At 39.9% G+C, this 18013-nt stretch overlaps 2 protein-coding genes across 2 annotated transcripts; both read left to right on the forward strand.

Annotated features, from left to right (window-relative positions):
- Positions 1-4280: 4280 nt before the first annotated feature.
- LOC145417102 (52 kDa repressor of the inhibitor of the protein kinase-like) lies at positions 4281-6036 on the forward strand. The gene is made up of 4 exons (XM_080285889.1): positions 4281-4369; positions 4726-4844; positions 5088-5717; positions 5783-6036. The coding sequence occupies exons 1-4, from the start codon at positions 4281-4283 to the stop codon at positions 6034-6036; spliced, it is 1092 nt and encodes a 363-aa protein (XP_080142015.1).
- Positions 6037-6131: 95 nt separating this feature from the next.
- LOC145417103 (52 kDa repressor of the inhibitor of the protein kinase-like) lies at positions 6132-6908 on the forward strand. The gene has a single exon (XM_080285890.1). It carries the CDS (start codon positions 6132-6134, stop codon positions 6906-6908), a length of 777 nt encoding a protein of 258 aa, XP_080142016.1.
- The last annotated feature ends 11105 nt before the right edge of the window (positions 6909-18013 follow it).

Genomic DNA, 18013 nt, shown 5'->3' on the forward strand with positions numbered 1-18013 from the left:
CTATTCTGTTGGCCTTGACTGCGGGCTTTTAGCTCTGCTGGATCGCAGACATACATGCACTCTTGGTTACACAATAGTTTGAAGAGCACACTGATAAATTAGGTGTCAGATGGCTTCTGGCATCTCATTACAGTCAGTTGAGTGCGTCTTGGGCAGCGTCAGTCATGCGCATGTCCTTGTTGCATGAAAAAATGTCCACATCATCCAATTCCTTGCCCACTCGACGTGGTGTGCCACCTCCACCTCCGCAAAGTTTGTCCCACCAAGGTGTCCAAGGATGGAGCTTAGTGATAGTGCCATATGGCGTGAATTTGGACATACTTTTTTCTCCCTTGTCGAGCCATGAGTCATCATCAGAGGAGATTTAGCACCTGGAGAACATGGCACCATCCCCATTCTCCTCCTCTCCTATGATGACTTCCCAGGGGAGGGGAGGGAAGTGATATGCAATGTGTGTGTATGCTTTTTCTTTTCCACTTTGTTTTGCTCTCATTGTAAACAGTGTACAGTACAATAGTGACATTTGTAAATAATTTACAACAGTGACGTTAGAAAATTATGTACGCAAGTGACAAGTGACATGTAGGTAGCAGGTGACATGCAAAGAAAGTGATTGGCAATGACTTGTAATTTCACGAAAGTGACAGTAAAATAATGTGTGCGACAATGACGTGTATATATTGACGACAGTGATGTGTATATATTTTATGATATTGGCGTACGTATATAGTATTTGTAAATGTTTATTTCTAAAAAAAAAAAATAAGGCTTGCATACAAATGCCTCCGCAAAAGCAAGTGATTTCTTCAGTAATTAGCGTGGATAGAAAATAAGCACCTGTCCATGTTATTTTCATAAAGTAAGAAATAATATTTTGTACAAATTAGTGTTTAGCACAGTAAACGATAAACGCAACAAGTTAAAATAGTGAAGTAATATGAAAAAATGTGACTTTCATTCTTTTTTTTTTTTTTTTTTTGCTTCTTTTTCTCTGGCCTATCAACCATTGGGGCTGAAGCCCCTGGTCATTAAGGTCGTATATATACAGTATATATATATATATATATATATATATATATATATATATATATATACACATACACACACACTTCCATTAATACATACAGACACTTTCATGCACACGTACATATATATATATATATATATATATATATATATATATATATATATATATATATATATATATAATTTTTATTTTATTTAATATTTTGTATTTTTATTTTTTATTTTTTTCTTGGTTTTATATTTTTTATATCTTATATTATAAAGAAAAACTAATCTAAAGACCCTAAAACTAATCATCTAACAGACAAATCGCTAACCTATACTAAATCTTACAGAGACAAATAGCTAGACCTATACTAATGGTGATGGTAAAAATACCTCGACTAACAGAACACCATCGACTGCAGATATGTAATGCCTTTCTACATGACATACCTGCACTCATCACCTGGTGACTGTCAGTCGAGGAACAACCTAATATAGGGGACATCAAAATTTGAAAGGGAACCAGACGAGTCAGGAACATTTCCATATACGTCAGCTGTTGGCCCTAATTAGAACAACTTAAACATGGTGGTATAAGGTATTTACATCACATGTACAAAAAGTGAAGGACCTCGCCCAACAGACCACCATCGACTGCAACTGCCCAATACCTTTCTATATTGCACACTTACACTCATCAGCTGGTGACTGTCAGTCGAGGAATGGGGTTTAATGCAGGGGACACCAATATTAGAAATAGACCAGTGGGAAGGAGGAACCGTTTCAAATATGTCAACTCTCAACCCTAATTATTTCATTCAGGGATTATTTATTGATAAAATTAGTGCCCCTGCATATCACTGGGTGCACTGTCAATATAGAATGGTTGGAAAACAGGTGAACTGGTAAGCACCACACATTCAGGGAAATGAGACATGCTTCACAGCTGAGGAAATGTCTCGGAACAGCGTGGCAATGTAAGGAACCATGTGCGGCAGCCAGCTGAGGCTACAACCATCGAACACACACAAATGCAGTCTCTCTGAACAAGAAGAGTTACCTCTAGCACTCCCCTTAGCAACCTGGAGACATTTGCATTGGAAAGAAGAAAGATTGTTGGGTATTTTGATAGCTAACTGGCTCTTCCAAGCGGTTTGGTTGATGGGATCTGAGTGTGTGAATATGACCAATATCAGCATTTTTACAAATTTAGATATGCGATGTGCTGTTTAAACTCCCGAAGAACGTGGGTTAAGAAAGGTTCCAGTTATCTCCAATTATATATTTAATCAAAATTTGATGCCAAATGATTCTTTCACCATTAAACTGTAGTTCTAGGTCAAAGAACAACATAGCCAGTCCTTAAGAGCAAAATTTCCACCACACTTCCTGCATAAGGACCTGTGAGATGTCAGAATATTGGGTATGATGAATAAAAAACAAAAATGTTTCCTTACTACGGTGTCCAAGATTGGTTTGTGTACTAAAGATAAGTTACCACACACACAAAAAAAAATTAATACTCTGTGTTGCACACTTGATAAAATAAAAACTACCTTTACACAGGTGATCAATGGTTTCACATTAAGCGCTGTTGCCTGTCGCAGATTTTCTTTGAGAGGTGGTATGCTGCGGGTGGGTAGGCAACGAAATGAGTGATGCGCACATTTTATTTTCTTAGTACAGGGGCAAGCGCATAACTGACACCGCCCAAGACGCACTCAAGTGACTGTAATCAGAGGCGCACCCAGGGGGGGGCCCACCGGGCCCGGCCCCCCCCCCTTAGCTCTCTGGATCCTTTTAAAAATTTATATATATTTATTTCGATAACAGCAAAACATGAAAAATTGGCAAGTACAAACAAACTCTCAGAGTGTGCATTGACGTTTCGCCCCGTGGCTTCCTCAGGCTCAGAATACAATTGCTGAATATACACCACATTCCTGTATATATAGCAAAAGGCAGTGGGGATGTGAGGGGTGAGGTATTGGCTAGGGGTGGTAAGGGGAATAGGTAGGGTAAGGAAGGTGAGGTGCAGGGGAAAGGGATTACAAATCATGGCACAAAGACGGAGAGAAACAAGGGACAGGTGAAGTGGGAAGTCGTCAGGGAGAGGGAAGGAATGTTGGGTAAGGAAATAGAGGTCACATGGGGAGAGTGATTGCCAATCCCAGTTCAGGTGTGTGTGTGTGTGTGTGTGTGTGTGTGTGTGTGTGTGTGTGTAATTCACCGGGTCGGTCAGGATCTCTTGATGGTCGTGATCGTCAGCTTTTACCCTCCCGGAAGGGAGCTGAAAGCTCATATAGTCCGATCTAAGGGCAAGGCTGTGACCTTCACACACGCACACACCCGTCCCTTTGCTCAAGGGGGACAGTAACCACCCACTTCGTCAGTGAAACTTTTCGCAACCTGAGCGAGGCGCGAACTCCCGTCCACCAGTTGGCAAGCGGGAACGTTACCACTGCACCAGCGAGCGGTGTGTGTGTGTGTGTGTGTGTGCAGCCTTAAAAAGACGCAATGTCTGGAGGAAGCTGTTACAGTATGTTCCAATACCACTGAACAGAACAGCGGATCTTATCACCTATCGGATCCTGTGGCCAAATATATTGTCAAAAGGATAGCTTCCTCACACCACCCCCCCTGAACTCAAAGCATCATCCCTCCTTCCTTCCAATCCATCCCCAGCCCCTCTCTTCACCCAGCTTCTTGCTCACATACACAACATTTGGACACATACACACACACACACACACACACACACACACACACACACACACACACCTGAGCTGGGATTGACAATCCCTTTCCCATTGTGACCTCTATTTCCTTACCCAACATTCCTTCCCTCTCCCTGAGGACATCCCACTTCACCTGTCCCTTGTTTCTCTCCGTCTTTGTGCTGTGATTTGTAATCCCTTTCCCCTGGACCTCACCTTCCTTACCCTACCCATTCCCCTTACCACCCCTAGCCAATACCTCACCCCTCACATCCCCACTGCCTTTTACTATATATACAGGAAATGTGGTGTATATTCAGGAATTGTATTCTGAGCCTGAGGAAGCCACGAGGCAAAACGTCAATACACACGAAGTCCCTCATCGGTGTCTCTTTCTCCAGCCTTATTGGCCTTGGTCCAAGCATTGGGCTCACGTGATACGTTCATTTTGGCGGGAATGCATGATAGACAGCCACTCATTTCAGATAGTCACCAGCATTCAGTGTGAGAACATAGGCCTACGACTGTGTGACTGAACAATCGTCATTCGACATGAAGCGGCAGCTAACTATGCAAGATTTTGTAAACAGAAAGAAGAAAGCAAAGACTCATGATGAGGGTCTTCCAACAACAGAAGTAAGGTACGTAAATAACGTCATTTATTTCACATATTACCGTATGTTTTTAGAGTTTAGTTAGTTATTACTATACTACCTGTGTTTTGCCTGTAATAAGAAAATTAATAGTAAACTCGGGTAAAAGTCTTCGTCTGTCTGTCTGTCTGTCTGTCTCTCTCTCTCTCTCTCTCTCTCTCTCTCTCTCTCTCTGTGATAGTTTTGTGTTAATATTGTTTTAGGAGTGCTATGCCGTCTGCGAATGAAGATGCACACCCTGTCCCATGCTGTTCCAGTAGTTTGGTTATTTCTTCACAAGAAGACTACAGGAGTTTGGATCTGGATCTTTTTCCACAAGACTCAAGCATTGCGGGTCATTCCAGTGACATTGGACATTTTGTTAATGTTGCCCATCTTCCTAAAGAAAAACGAGTGCACCTCCTTGAGAACCCATGGGTGCCTGACAAAAATTACCAGTTTCCTGTTGTAGCTGACTCCAGTGGCAAGAAACGCAAATTCCAACATTCTTATCTCGAAGAATTTCCTTGGCTGTCCTACAGTGGACTGCCTGGCAAAGAGGGGGGCTTTTGTCGCTACTGTGTTATAATGGGGAAAAGGATGAGTGGAAGAGGGGATCAAAACCTAGGAGCACTTGTGAGCAGACTTTTCAACCATTTTAAGAGTGCTAAAGAGGATTTTTGAGCTCACCAAAATAGTCAGTATCATGTGTTTTCTATGGTTCAAGCCGAATTTTTGTTGGCACAAGAGCGTGGTGTAGTTCCCATTGATGAAATGGTTAACACCCAACTTTGTAAAGAGAGAAAGAAATGCAGAAAGGAGGAGAACGAATATCACCGACGTTTACATCCGATTGTTGAGACTGTAATCCTGTGTGGAGTACAAGAATTGGCCTTCCGAGGACACAGAGATAGTGGACCTCTTGACTTGGATTCCATGCCAGCTAATGGAAAGGAGAGTAATTTTAAAGCTCTTCTTCGGTTCCGGGCATCAGGTGACAAGCAGCTGTACAAGGATATTAAAACTGCCCCAAAAAACATGTTGCTAACAAGTTGGAATGTGCAGAATCAAATTATCGAGGTGTGCAGTGATGTGATTAAGGAAAATTCAGTGAATTCCATCAAGCAAGCTGGTATTTACTCTGTGATAGCCGATAGTACCACAGATATCAGCGCACATGGACAATTAGCTCTTGTCATACGTTATGTCACTGAGGGTGGACACGTGAGGGAGGACATGCTTAGTCTAATTAAACCTTCTCAAACCACTGGTGCTGCCTTGGCTGATGAAATAATGCAGTTCTTGAGGAAGTTGGTCTTATCACTAACAAACATCAGAGGACAGGGTTATGATGGAGGTTCCAACATGAGTGGCTTGATTAATGAGCTCAGGCTCACATTAAACAACAGCAACCTCTTTCAGTCTACACTCACTGTGCATCACACCGACTTAATTTAGCACCAGAACGTGCTCTCACTGTTCCTGGTGTCCGGAACATGCTTGGCATTGTTTCAGAAGTTTCAGAGTTTTTAAGTGGATCTGCAGCAAGGGTACAGGTCCTAGAGAAGAAGGTTGATGAATATGTACCAGACTCCTGCAAGAAACGAGTGAAGCCTCTATGCAGAACTAGGTGGGTGGAGCAGCATGAGTCTTTAAGAACATTTGACATGTTCTAGAGGATATTCAGAGGTTGGGCAACACAGATGCTGTAGCAAAAGCATCTTGCCTTCTAGCAGGGATAACACACTTTGAATTTATTGTCACCCTACAGATGGCAGTTTTGTTATTTGGCACTACCCAGCCTCTGTCTGAGAGCCTTCAGAACCCCACTCACACACTCACAGAATCGATGGAGCTAGTTGAACAAGTCAACAAGACAGTGGCAGCCAGTCGAGAAGAATTTTCCTTGGTAATGGATAAAGCATTAAAACTGGCTGATGAACTAGATGTTCCTGTCTCAGTCCCCAGAACTACCAAACGACAGGTTCATTGGTCAAACAGTTGCTCGTCAACTGACCCAGCAGAGTTCTACAGGATCAACACCTGGTATCCATTCATTGACCAGATGATGACAGAACTGAATGCTCGTTTTCCTAAGGAGCATCCCACCATTCATTTACAAGAAATCCTGCCACTGTTTATTGAAAAGGCCAGCCTTACCTCCATCGAACAGGCTGCAAAAGTATATGAAGAAGATTTGCCAAACTTAACCAGTCTTCTGCCAGAACTTCTAGTCTGGCGAGAGATGATATCATTACTAGACAGAACGCAGTTTCCCAAAGACATAAGCGAGATGTTTCAGATGACAAGCAATCTTCCAAATGTGCGTGTCATTGTGCATATTTTGATGACATTACCTGTCACAAGTTGCTCTGCAGAGCGAGGATTTTCAGCCTTAAAGAGAATGAAAACAGATCAGCGGCCAACGATGACCGAAGACCGATTGGAGGCACTGATGCTTATGAGTATTCATGGCAAAGAAAAACTTTCAACCGATGAAGTAGTTGAAAAATTTATGAAGATGTGTTCTCGTCGTCATTGCGAATAGAAAGACATCCTGCATTTAAAGAAGCATAAGTTGTAGTAAGAGGAAAAGATGGATCATGATGGAGTGTTCAAGTGTTGACCAATTGTTTATATGAAAGACTGAGAGTATCAGTTAACTTTTGTATTAGAAATCTGGACAGAATAGGGTTCAGACTGAATGGCTTTTTCTTTGTTACTTTGTTAAAATGATAAATATAAATGAACAAGTTTGTTTAAATAACTGACAACCTACCAAATAATCTATCAGTATATATATATATATATATATATATATATATATATATATATATATATTGTTACGGAACAGAGAGAGATAATGAACACTTCAAGTGAGAATACTAAAATCACTACTGTCCCGCAAAGTTCCAGGTTCAAAACAAAAGAGTTAGGTAAAATTACAAGTTAAAGTTTAATGCTCAAACTAACAACTAAACATTCAGGACTTATAAGGATAATGTAATAGCAAAAACAAGTTAAATATATGGTTAACTGCAATAGCCTCTATTAACACGAATTTAGCAAGAACAAATTTATCTAAGTCAGCCCTGATAAAATGAGAAAACCGGATAATGCTCAGTTAAAGTAAGATATATTATTACAGATACAAAATATTATTAATAATGGCTGACATCAAAAACTCTACATGAATCACAAAAACCTTACCAGGCCTACGAATTAACGCCTTAGGCCATACAGTACAAGAAAAATGGTAACAACACTTATACTCAAATCATACAGCAGCTAGATGGCTGGAGACTTCCTGAGCACTCACAAAAATACACTAAACAGGGGAGGACAGAGATGTGAACAAAATGAGGAGTAGATCTAAGTGGCAACTAATGTAGAGACTGAGGTCATTATATAGGGGGCTGGCAGAGCTTGATTCAACTTGCAAGAAGGACGCACAAATGAGGGCACAGAGGACGAAGAGTTGACGCTCCTGCTCTGAACAACAGAAAGAACGACTTACTCTACTATAAGGGGGAGAAGGGGGGAGTGAGGTAGAATATGCAAGCCTGGTCACTATGGAAGCCACGAAGCGAATCGTGATCAAACATGCAGCATACTGTACGTTAGAATTATACAAAGGATGATGAAATCATAGGCTATGTAACACCTCCCCACAAAGAAAAAGAAATTTACAAAGGAAATTTCTTATTACTCTAAAACAATCTGTCTAAAGTGTAGATAAGCAATCTGCAATAACATTTTCTTTCCCCTTGACATGTTGTATGTCTAATGAATACTCCTGAAGAAGTAGATTCCATCTTGTCAATCTCTGATTTTTATCTTTAAACTTACTAAGGAATTTCAGTGGGTTATGATCGGTATAAATGACTATGGGGTCAAAACTAGAACACAAATAAAATGAAAAATGCTGTAAACCCAAAATCAAGGCCAAAAGCTCTTTCTCAATAGTTGAATAGTTCTTTTGAGGTGGAGTGAACTTCTTACTGTAATAAGATACAGGGTGTTCAATACCCTGATCATCCTCTTGCAGCAAAACAGCCCCAGCTCCTGTATCATTTGCATCAACAGCCATCTTAAAAGGCTTAGCAAAATTTGGAGTAGCGAGCACTGGCTGACTTAATAGGATAGCTTTAAGTTTACTAAAAGAGGATTCACAGTTATCGGTCCAGACAAATTTAACTCCCTTTTTCAGTAGGTTTGTAAGTGGTGATACAAGAATTGAAAAGTTAAGAACAAATCTCCTGTAATAACCTACCATTCCCAAAAATCTTTGTAGCTCTTTCCTACTTTTAGGTCTGGGAAGATCACTTATAACCTGAACCTTAGCTCCTGGTGGTGCAACATGTCCATCACCAATTACGTACCCAAGGTACTGAACTTTAGCTTGACCAAACTCACACTTTGATAAATTAGCTACAAGATTAGCCTGAACCAAACGCTCAAGAAATTTACTGACATGGCATAGGTGATCTTTCCAGTTGTCACTGAAGATTAATACATCATCAATATAAACAACACACCCTGCCAAACCCTCTGTTACAACATTCATGAGCTTCTGAAAAGTGGCTGGTGCATTCTTCATACCATATGGCATTACAGAACATGCAAAAGTCTTTCCTAGTGTTACAAAACATGAGATCTCCCTAGCATGTTCAGTCATAGGTACTTGCCAGTATCCCTTTAACAAATCAAACTTACTTATGTACCTAACCTTTCCGATCTTGTCTATGCAATCTTCCACGCGAGGGAGAGGGTAAGTGTCTGTTTTGGTTATCTGATTAACACGTCTGTAGTCAATGCAAAGCCGCTGTGACCCACCTGGCTTAGGGACTAGAGTGACAGGAGAACTCCACTTGCTCTGACAGGGCTCAATCATCTTGTGGTCCAACAGGTAGCCAAGCTCCTTCTGGATGAGAGGAACTTTCACTGGGTTAACACGGTAAGGAGGCAGTTTAATTGGCTTTGCGTCTCCAGCATCGACATCATGCATCAACACAGTGGTTCTTCCTGGAGTGGCACGGAACACTTGCGGGTACTCCTGGAGTAATGCCGAAAAGTCCTGCCTTTCCTTGGGAGCTAGATGAGAAAGCTTAGTCTGGAGATCATTCATGATATCAGGATTCTTCCCCAAACTATCACTCAGGCTCATACTGCATGGGAGAGCTTCACTTGCAGACTCGGGTGGAACAGCTACAATGCAGACTGGGTTATTTTCATCCCGCCTGTGATACAACTTTAGCATGTTGATGTGACAAAGTTGCTTGTTCTTTATACGATCTGGTGTGGCGATGACGTAGTTGACATCACTGAGTTTCATCTCCACGAAATAAGGACCACTAAACTTAGCTTGAAGAGGTTGCCCATGCACCGGTAGCAGAATCAAAATCTGATCTCCTGGCTGAAAGTGGCATAACCTGGATTTCTTATCATACCAAGTCTTCATCTTCTGAGCAGCTCTTAAATTCTCTCTCATCAGCTGTAAAGCAGTGGACAGCCGTTCTTTGAACTTCATCACATACTCCAGCAGGTTGACGTCATCTTCCTCCGACAGCCAGCATTCCTTGAGTAGCTTAAGGACTCCTCTTACTTCATGGCCAAACAGTAGTTCAAAGGATGAGAAGCCCAGTGATTCATTTGGAGATTCTCTTGCGGCAAATACAACGAATGGAAGACCTTTATCCTAGTCTTTCTGATGTTCCAAACAGTATTTCCTGAGCATCGATCTGAGTGTTTGATGATATCTCTCCAACGCTCCTTGGGTCTGGGGATGGTAAGCTGAAGACGTGATCTGGGTGATGCCCAACTCTTTCAGAGACTGCTTGAAAACATTTGACATGAAATTACTTCCCCAGTCTGACTGTACCTCCTTAGGCAGACCAAACTTGGTGAAGAACCCTAGCATTTCGTTAACCACGTTCTTTGCTGAGATATTTCTAAGTGGAATGACTTCAGGATAACGAGTAGCCATATCAATCAGGGTCAACACATAAGAAAATCCTGAAGAAGTCTTAGGAAGAGGGCCCACAATATCCACCAACACACGGGTGAAAGGCCCCTCAAAAGGAGGAATGGGAACTAGAGGTGCAACCTCTTCGGTCTGATTACACTTCCCCACAACTTGACAGGTGTGACAAGACTTACAATACCAGGAAACATCTCTGAAGACACCTGGCCAGTAGAAGTGTTTCAAAATGCGTGCCACAGTTTTCCTCACTCCAAGGTGTCCTGCCAAACTGGAATCATGAGCCACTCTAATGATATCCTGCCTACAAACACGAGGGATGACAACTTGATGTACAACCTCCCATTCACAGTCGGCTGTTGCTGTTGGGGGTCTCCACTTTCTCATAAGTACTCCTGACTTTATATAATAACAAGTAGAAGCACCAGCTGACTCTTCCTCACTGCAAGCAGAGTTAGCTAGACCTTTCAACTCAGGGTCAGCAACCTGCAACTCAACCAACTCTTGACGAGGCAAATTATCAACACTACGGGGTACTGCCTCATCTGGTGAGTGGTCCAAATTAGCAAGAAAAGTGTCAGCTAGGATAACATCATCATCATCATTATCCTCTAAGTCACCAGTAACTTTAGACTTAGCCCTAGTGACAGCACATGCAGAGAACACATCAGGGATATCACAATCCTGGGTCGCAGTCACTGGCTCACTAGACAACTGAGGAGCTGAACACACTTGACTTCCACCAATATTATTTCCAAGTAAGAAAGTTACACCTGACATTGGGAGTGTCTCAACCAACCCAACCATAACAGAACCATTAACAAAACCAGACTCTAAATTCACTCTGCACAGAGGGACAGAGAAGTAATTATTCCCTACACCTTGTAAGATTACAGTTTCATCAGAGGAATTAACATTACAGCCTAGAACACTGGTCAGCATAAGGGATTGGCAAGCACCTGTACCACGATGTATTTTAACTGATTTCCTGTTATTACTGTCCAGAGGACTGACAAAACCATCAGACAGGAAATTAGCACATGAACTCTCGAGAGTGTCACCCACGTTACTGCTCAAAAGAGGAGCTTCATCATGAGAATTTAATTCACCCCTCAAAGCAGGTTCAGTTAACTCTGTTAAAGAATTCTGGGAACTCTCAAGGGTGGACACTAGACCAATTGACTGAATATTTAAAGACTCCTTTTTGTTCACATCACGCTGTCTCCTGAAACATTTCTCCGTAGGATGACCAAGCTTACTACAATAAGTACATTTACTTTTCTGAAATCTAGAGGTGAAGCTGGTATTTACTTCCTGAGAAACATCATCTTTATTCTCTTTCCTGTTACCTGTACTCTGAGTAGAGGCAACGTACTTACTCTCAGCTTTCCTTTTTTCCTTTTTTCTTTATAATATCTCTTGTGAGTGAGAACACATTCATCAGCTAAAACTGCAGCATCAGACAAATTATCTATTCTTTTCTCATCAAGATATAGGCTTACATCTTTATTAATACACCTTTTGAAGTCCTCCAGCAAAATCATCTGCTTAAATTTATCAAAATCAGAATTTACATTCTTAGAATTTAACCACTGCTCTAACAGATCTTCTTTGATTTTTGCATACTCAACATGGGATTGCTTATCTTGCTTATGAGTTGTCCTAAATTTTACTCTATAGGCTTCAGGAACAAGCTCATAGGCCTTAAGAATCAAGCTTATAACTACATCATAATTATCAGATTGATCCTGAGGCAAAGATGCATAAGTTACTTGAGCTTTACCGGTGAGAACACTCTGAAGGAGTACTGGCCAATACTTTTTGGGCCAATTAAAACCTGTAGCTACCCTCTCAAACAACTGAAAATACTTTGTTAAATCAGATTCATTAAAAGGAGGGACAAGTTTAACATTTTTAGCCACATCAAAATCATCAGAGCTAGATGATCCATTTCCACCTTGTTTCATGCGATACTTATGGACTGCCTGAATCCTAGCAAGTTCAATTTGTGCCTGAGCCTGTGCCTGTGCCTCCTGAATACGAGCCTGAGACTCAGCCTCCTTAGCCTCAGCCTCCTTAGCACGAGCCTGAAACTCAGCCTCCTTAGCACGAGCCTCCTGCAGGGCTAGCTGTAACTTAGCTATTTCAATCTGCGTTTGCTCATTTCGAGGAGTTACATTAAACAAGCTTTTATTAATCATGTCAACAATTTGATCTTTAGAATGATGAGCGAACAGCAATTCCCAATTGTTGAGCAACAAGCTTAAGTTCATTCTTTGTTCTGTTTTCTACATCACACACTGTTTGCACATTTGACAAAAATCTTTGGCTTCATCAAGAGTAGTAATAGTAGACATCATGAATAAATCACAGTCACAAAATATCAAGCAATATCCTTATGATAATATCCTGAATATCCTGATAAGAGGTCACCAAATTTATGTTACGGAACATAGAGAGATAATGAACACTTCAAGTGAGAATACTAAAATCACTACTGTCCTGCAAAGTTCCAGGTTCAAAACAAAAGAGTTAGGTAAAATTACAAGTTAAAGTTTAATGCTCAAACTAACAACTAAACATTCAGGACTCATAAGGATAATGTAATGGCAAAAATAGGTTAAATATATGGTTAACTGCAATAGCCTCTATTAACACGAATTTAGCAAGAACAAATTTATCTAAGTCAGCCCTGATAAAATGAGAAAACCGGATAATGCTCAGTTAAAGTAAGATATATTATTACAGATACAAAATATTATTAATAATGGCTGACATCAAAAACTCTACATGAATCACAAAAACCTTACCAGGCCTACAAATTAATGCCTTAGGCCATACAGTACAAGAAAAATGGTAACAACACTTATACTCAAATTATACAGCAGCTAGATGGCTGGAGACTTCCTGAGCACTCACAAAAAATACACTATACAGAGGAGGACAGAGATGTGAACAAAATGAGTAGATCTATGTGGCAACTAATGTAGAGACTGAGGTCATTATATAGGGGGCTGGCAGAGCTTGATTCAACTTGCAAGAAGGACGCGTAAATGAGGGCACAGAGGACGAAGAGTTGACACTCCTGCTCTGAACAACAGAAAGAACGACTTTACTATAAGGGGGAGAAGGGTGGAGTGAGGTAGAACACGCAAGCCTGGTCACTATGGAAGCCACGAAGCGAATCGTGATCAAATATGCAGAATACTGTACGTTAGAATTATACAAAGGATGATGAAATCATAGGCTATGTAACAATATACAACTTAGAACTATAAAACTTATATGTAAACTTCAGGAAACTGGCAAATGGGGCCCCTCCTTAGAAAATTCCTGAGTGCACCCCTGACTGTAATGAGATGCCAGAGCCCATCTGACACCTAATTTATGAGTGCGTTCCTCGCAATTTACATAAATTCTTTCTTCATATAATACTGATTAAATTACTAGCCACAGATAACTTTGACAAAAGGCTATTCAATCTTGACATATCTGTAAGCCACGCCTCCTTCTCTCAGCGCCTATCAGTTATCGTAAGACATGCTCGGCTGTATCACTTACCGTCTTACCACGGAACTTAGAAAATCTCATAATAACATTCATCGTACGATATAAGAATGTTTTAATACCTGTAGATCTGCAGTTATTATTTGTACTACTTAAGTTTCCCTTACACCACGATACTCATGAATGTTTTGTCTATGGAAATTAATTTCCAATGTACAGAGAGGCTACAGCAATAAAATTAGAGGAAGAATAAATAGAAGAATGGTTGAAAAATGTGCATACCACTTTGTACTTATCACTGATTTTTACAGCAACTATCGAATCAATTCAAGAATAAAGTTAGAATTCTTGGACAATAAATTGTCTTGATTACCATGGTCACTTCAATATATATGAAAAGTATGGCAGAGCTGAGGTAGAGATTTTTTTTTTTTTTAATGCAGATTTTGCGTGCGCAGGGACTTGTATGTTTGGGTGGTGTGCCCTACCACCTCCCTCTCTTGTCTGTGTGCACCACAGTCATCTCATCCCTCCCCCCCCTCTCTCTCTCTCTCTCTCTCTTGTAATGTGCAGTGGTTACAGTTTTGTAAGATCAGTCAGTTTGCTGCAATCAATAATTTTGCGATCCATCTAGCTGCCAATAATGATGTTTCCATGGTGTACCACGAGATGCTGAATCGCACCTTCATTTTGTGTGTGTGTGTGTGTGTGTGTTCTTACCTAATTGTTCTTACCTAATTATATCTTTACAGGAATGAGTCAAGCCCGTACTGTCCCGTGTCTTAAACCATATCTATCGTACATATCCTTAAAATTGTGATTTGTTTTAGCACACACTATTTCATTCGGCAGTGCATTCCACTGATCAATTGCTCTATGTGGGAAACTAAATTTCCTTACGTCTTTATCACTTCTCTTTTTATGCAGTTTTTTGCAGTGTCCTCTTGCTGATGCTTCCCCATACGTTAAGTAATCATTTATGTCTATTTTCTCCTTCCCTGATATGCATTTATATAGCATAATCATGTCACCTCTTTTCCTTCTCTCCTGTAGTGTTGGTAGATTCAGTTTATTTAGTCATTCTTCGTAGCTTAGATCCCTTAAGCTTGGTACCCATCTTGTAGCGGCCCTTTGAACTTTTTCAATCTTGTCTATGTGTTTTTTGAGATGAGGACTCCAGACTACTGATGCATACTCCAGGGTTGGTCTGATGAATGATGTTATTATCTTTCTTAGCATGTCTTCATTTATGTATGTGAACGCTATTCTCATATTGACAAGCAGTGTACACATGTTCCGTACCTTCTCACTGATGTGTTCAGCCAGAGATAGTCTGTTATTGATAATCACACGTAGGTCCTTCTCTCATTCTGATGTGTGTAGGGTTTTATTTCCTGATGTATAATCCCAATCAGGGATTTTTCCACTTTTACCAAACTTGATTACATGACACTTGTCCACATTGAATTCCATTTGCCATGTACTACTCCATTCATGAAGTTTATTTAATTCTTCTTGTAGCTCTTTACAAGAGTCTGTGTTAGTAATTCTCCTTTGTATTTTTGCATCATCTGCAAACATATTTAGATAGCTTTCATTTCCAGTGTTACTGTCTATATCATTTAAATACACTAAAAACATGATTGGTGCCAGCACTGAGCCCTGTGGTACTCCACTAGTCACTTCTTTCCATGATGAGTAATTTCCCCTTAGTACTGTTCTCATTTCTCTATGCATGAGAAAATCTTGCATCCAACAATACAGATTGCCTCGAATTCCTCCTTGATGGTACAGTTTCTATAAAAGTCTTTGGTGTGGTATTGTGTCAAATGCTTTCTTGACATCTAAATAGGTACTGTCCACCCATCCTTCTCTTTCCTGTAATGTGTCTGTTACTCTGTCATAGCAGCTCAACAGATTAGTAACACATGATTTTCCTTTTCTGAAACCAAACTGTCTACTGTTATCATACTGTGTTCTTCTAGGTGATTTACCCAAGCTTTTCTTATAAGCTTTTCTAATACCTTGCTTACAACACTGGTTAGTGATACTGGTTGGTAGTTGAGTGGATTTTGTCTATTCCCTTTCTTGAATAAGGGAACAATGTTTGCTTTCTTCTAAATATCAGGTAGTTTACCTTGACTCAAGGATTTCTTGAAAATAAAAAATACTGGTTTACTTAACTCCTTTGCACATTCACGTAGCACCCGACATAAAATTTCATCAGGACCATTTGCTTTTCCTTTGTCTAATTTACTTAGCTCCTCCTGTATTTCTTTTTCTGATGTTTGTATATCTGGTAGTATGTGTGGGCATGCATGTTCCACATAATCCCTCTCAAAATTTTTTTCCTCTGTAAAAACTGATTGGAAATTCTTGTTTAGTGCTGCACAAATATCCTTCTCTTGTGTATAGGTGATTCCCTCGTCCGTAATAGATTGTATTTTATCTTTTACTTTGGTTTTGCTTCTGATGTAGCTGTAATATAGCTTTGGTTGATCACTACTTTTATTTATGATATCCTCCTCAAACTGTTTTTGGGCTTCCCTCCTTATTCTTGTATAATCGTTTCTTGCCTGTTTGTAATTATTATATGCCCTTTCACTATTGTGTCTTCTGTATCTATTCCCCAACAAAGCTCTTGTTTCTTTTGATTTTTTACATTCTGTATTGAATCATTTCTTATTTTATTTTCTACTTCTTTGTGCTGTGGGATGTACTTCTGGACTCCTATTCCATAAAGTTCACATAATTTTTCATATATAGCTTTTAAATCTTGTCCTCTAAGCTCCTTTTCCCAAGCAATTTCTAAGAAGTACTTCTTTAGGTCATGATACTTTCCCTTTTTATAGTTTAGGCTCTTTTTGTAACTTTCACTGCTGTTAACTATGTCATATGCAATCCTGAAGTTGCAATTTAGTACTGCATTGTCGCTTTTGCCGAATGGAGGGTGATATATTAAATTGTCAATATCGTTTTCTTGCCTAGTAAATATGAAATCTAGCATTGAGGGCACATCGAGTCCTCTTTTTCTGGTGCTTTCCCTTACATGTTGTGTTGCGAAAAACTCTTGCACAAGATCCAGGAGCTTTTGGCCCAACAGCTTTCTTGGCTTATTATATCTAGAGTATTCCAATTTATATTTGTATTAAAATCTCCAGATAGTATAATTCTTTTCGATTTCTCTTCCATTTTATGTAGTAATGCTCTTAAACTCTGAAGTGTACTCTCTGCCAGGTCCTCATATTCATCTCTTTCCCTTGTGTTTGATCTGGGTGGCATGTACAAATTGGCTACAATTACTTTCCCTTCAGATGTGTTTATCTCTACTGCAATCAGTTCTACTTGTGAGGGTACATCTAATTCTATTTCTTTGACTTTTAGATTTTTCTTAGTTAATATTAAAATTCCTCCTCTTTTTTATAAGTTCCTATCTCTTCTCCATATATTATATTCCTCTAAGTTTAGGATGTCATTTGATATTCTTGGTGTTAATTTTGTTTCAGTTAGGCATATTATATGTGGTTCTTTTTCTCTGACATAATGATTCATCTCAAATAATTTAGATACCATTCCATCCACATTTGAGTACATCAGCTTAATCATCTTGTTTATATACTTGTCATGATTTGGTTCTACTACCTTCCTCCTTTTTATTCCCTCCTGTTTATGTACAGTTGCGAGCAGATGACTCGAGGCCACCTAGTCCACCAAGATATTGGTGTTTTATCTGGCAACAGCGGTAGCTGTGGACTTGACCGAGATTCAGTCTGCTGTCCGGGCAAAACAAACCCAGTGATAATATGTCAATGTGCTGTTCTAACTTGTCTCCAATCAATATCATGCAAGTAAACGTATAATACTGACAGTGATACATTTATAACCATAGTATTACAACACTGGCATCCAAAAGTGCTGCGTTCATTCATGTGAGACACACGGGTATCCCGAGTGTGCAGCTCCATCACCACCTTGGTTTGTGACGTAGGCACCACGTGACGTCACGTATGGGAGGTGGAACTAGTTGACCCGTTCATGATGATAAACATTTATAGAGTAATCGTTCGACTTTATCACTCGAATATTAAATAAACATTGGTTTTCTCTGTCAAAACAAACCTATTACAACCTCTAATCTCATAAACGTTAAATGCCGCAGCCAACCA

This window comes from Coenobita brevimanus, chromosome 109 (genome assembly GCF_032717465.1).
Source record: "Coenobita brevimanus isolate Jiangsu-jjx chromosome 109, ASM3271746v2, whole genome shotgun sequence".
In the NCBI taxonomy this organism is placed as follows: Eukaryota; Metazoa; Arthropoda; class Malacostraca; order Decapoda; family Coenobitidae; genus Coenobita; species Coenobita brevimanus.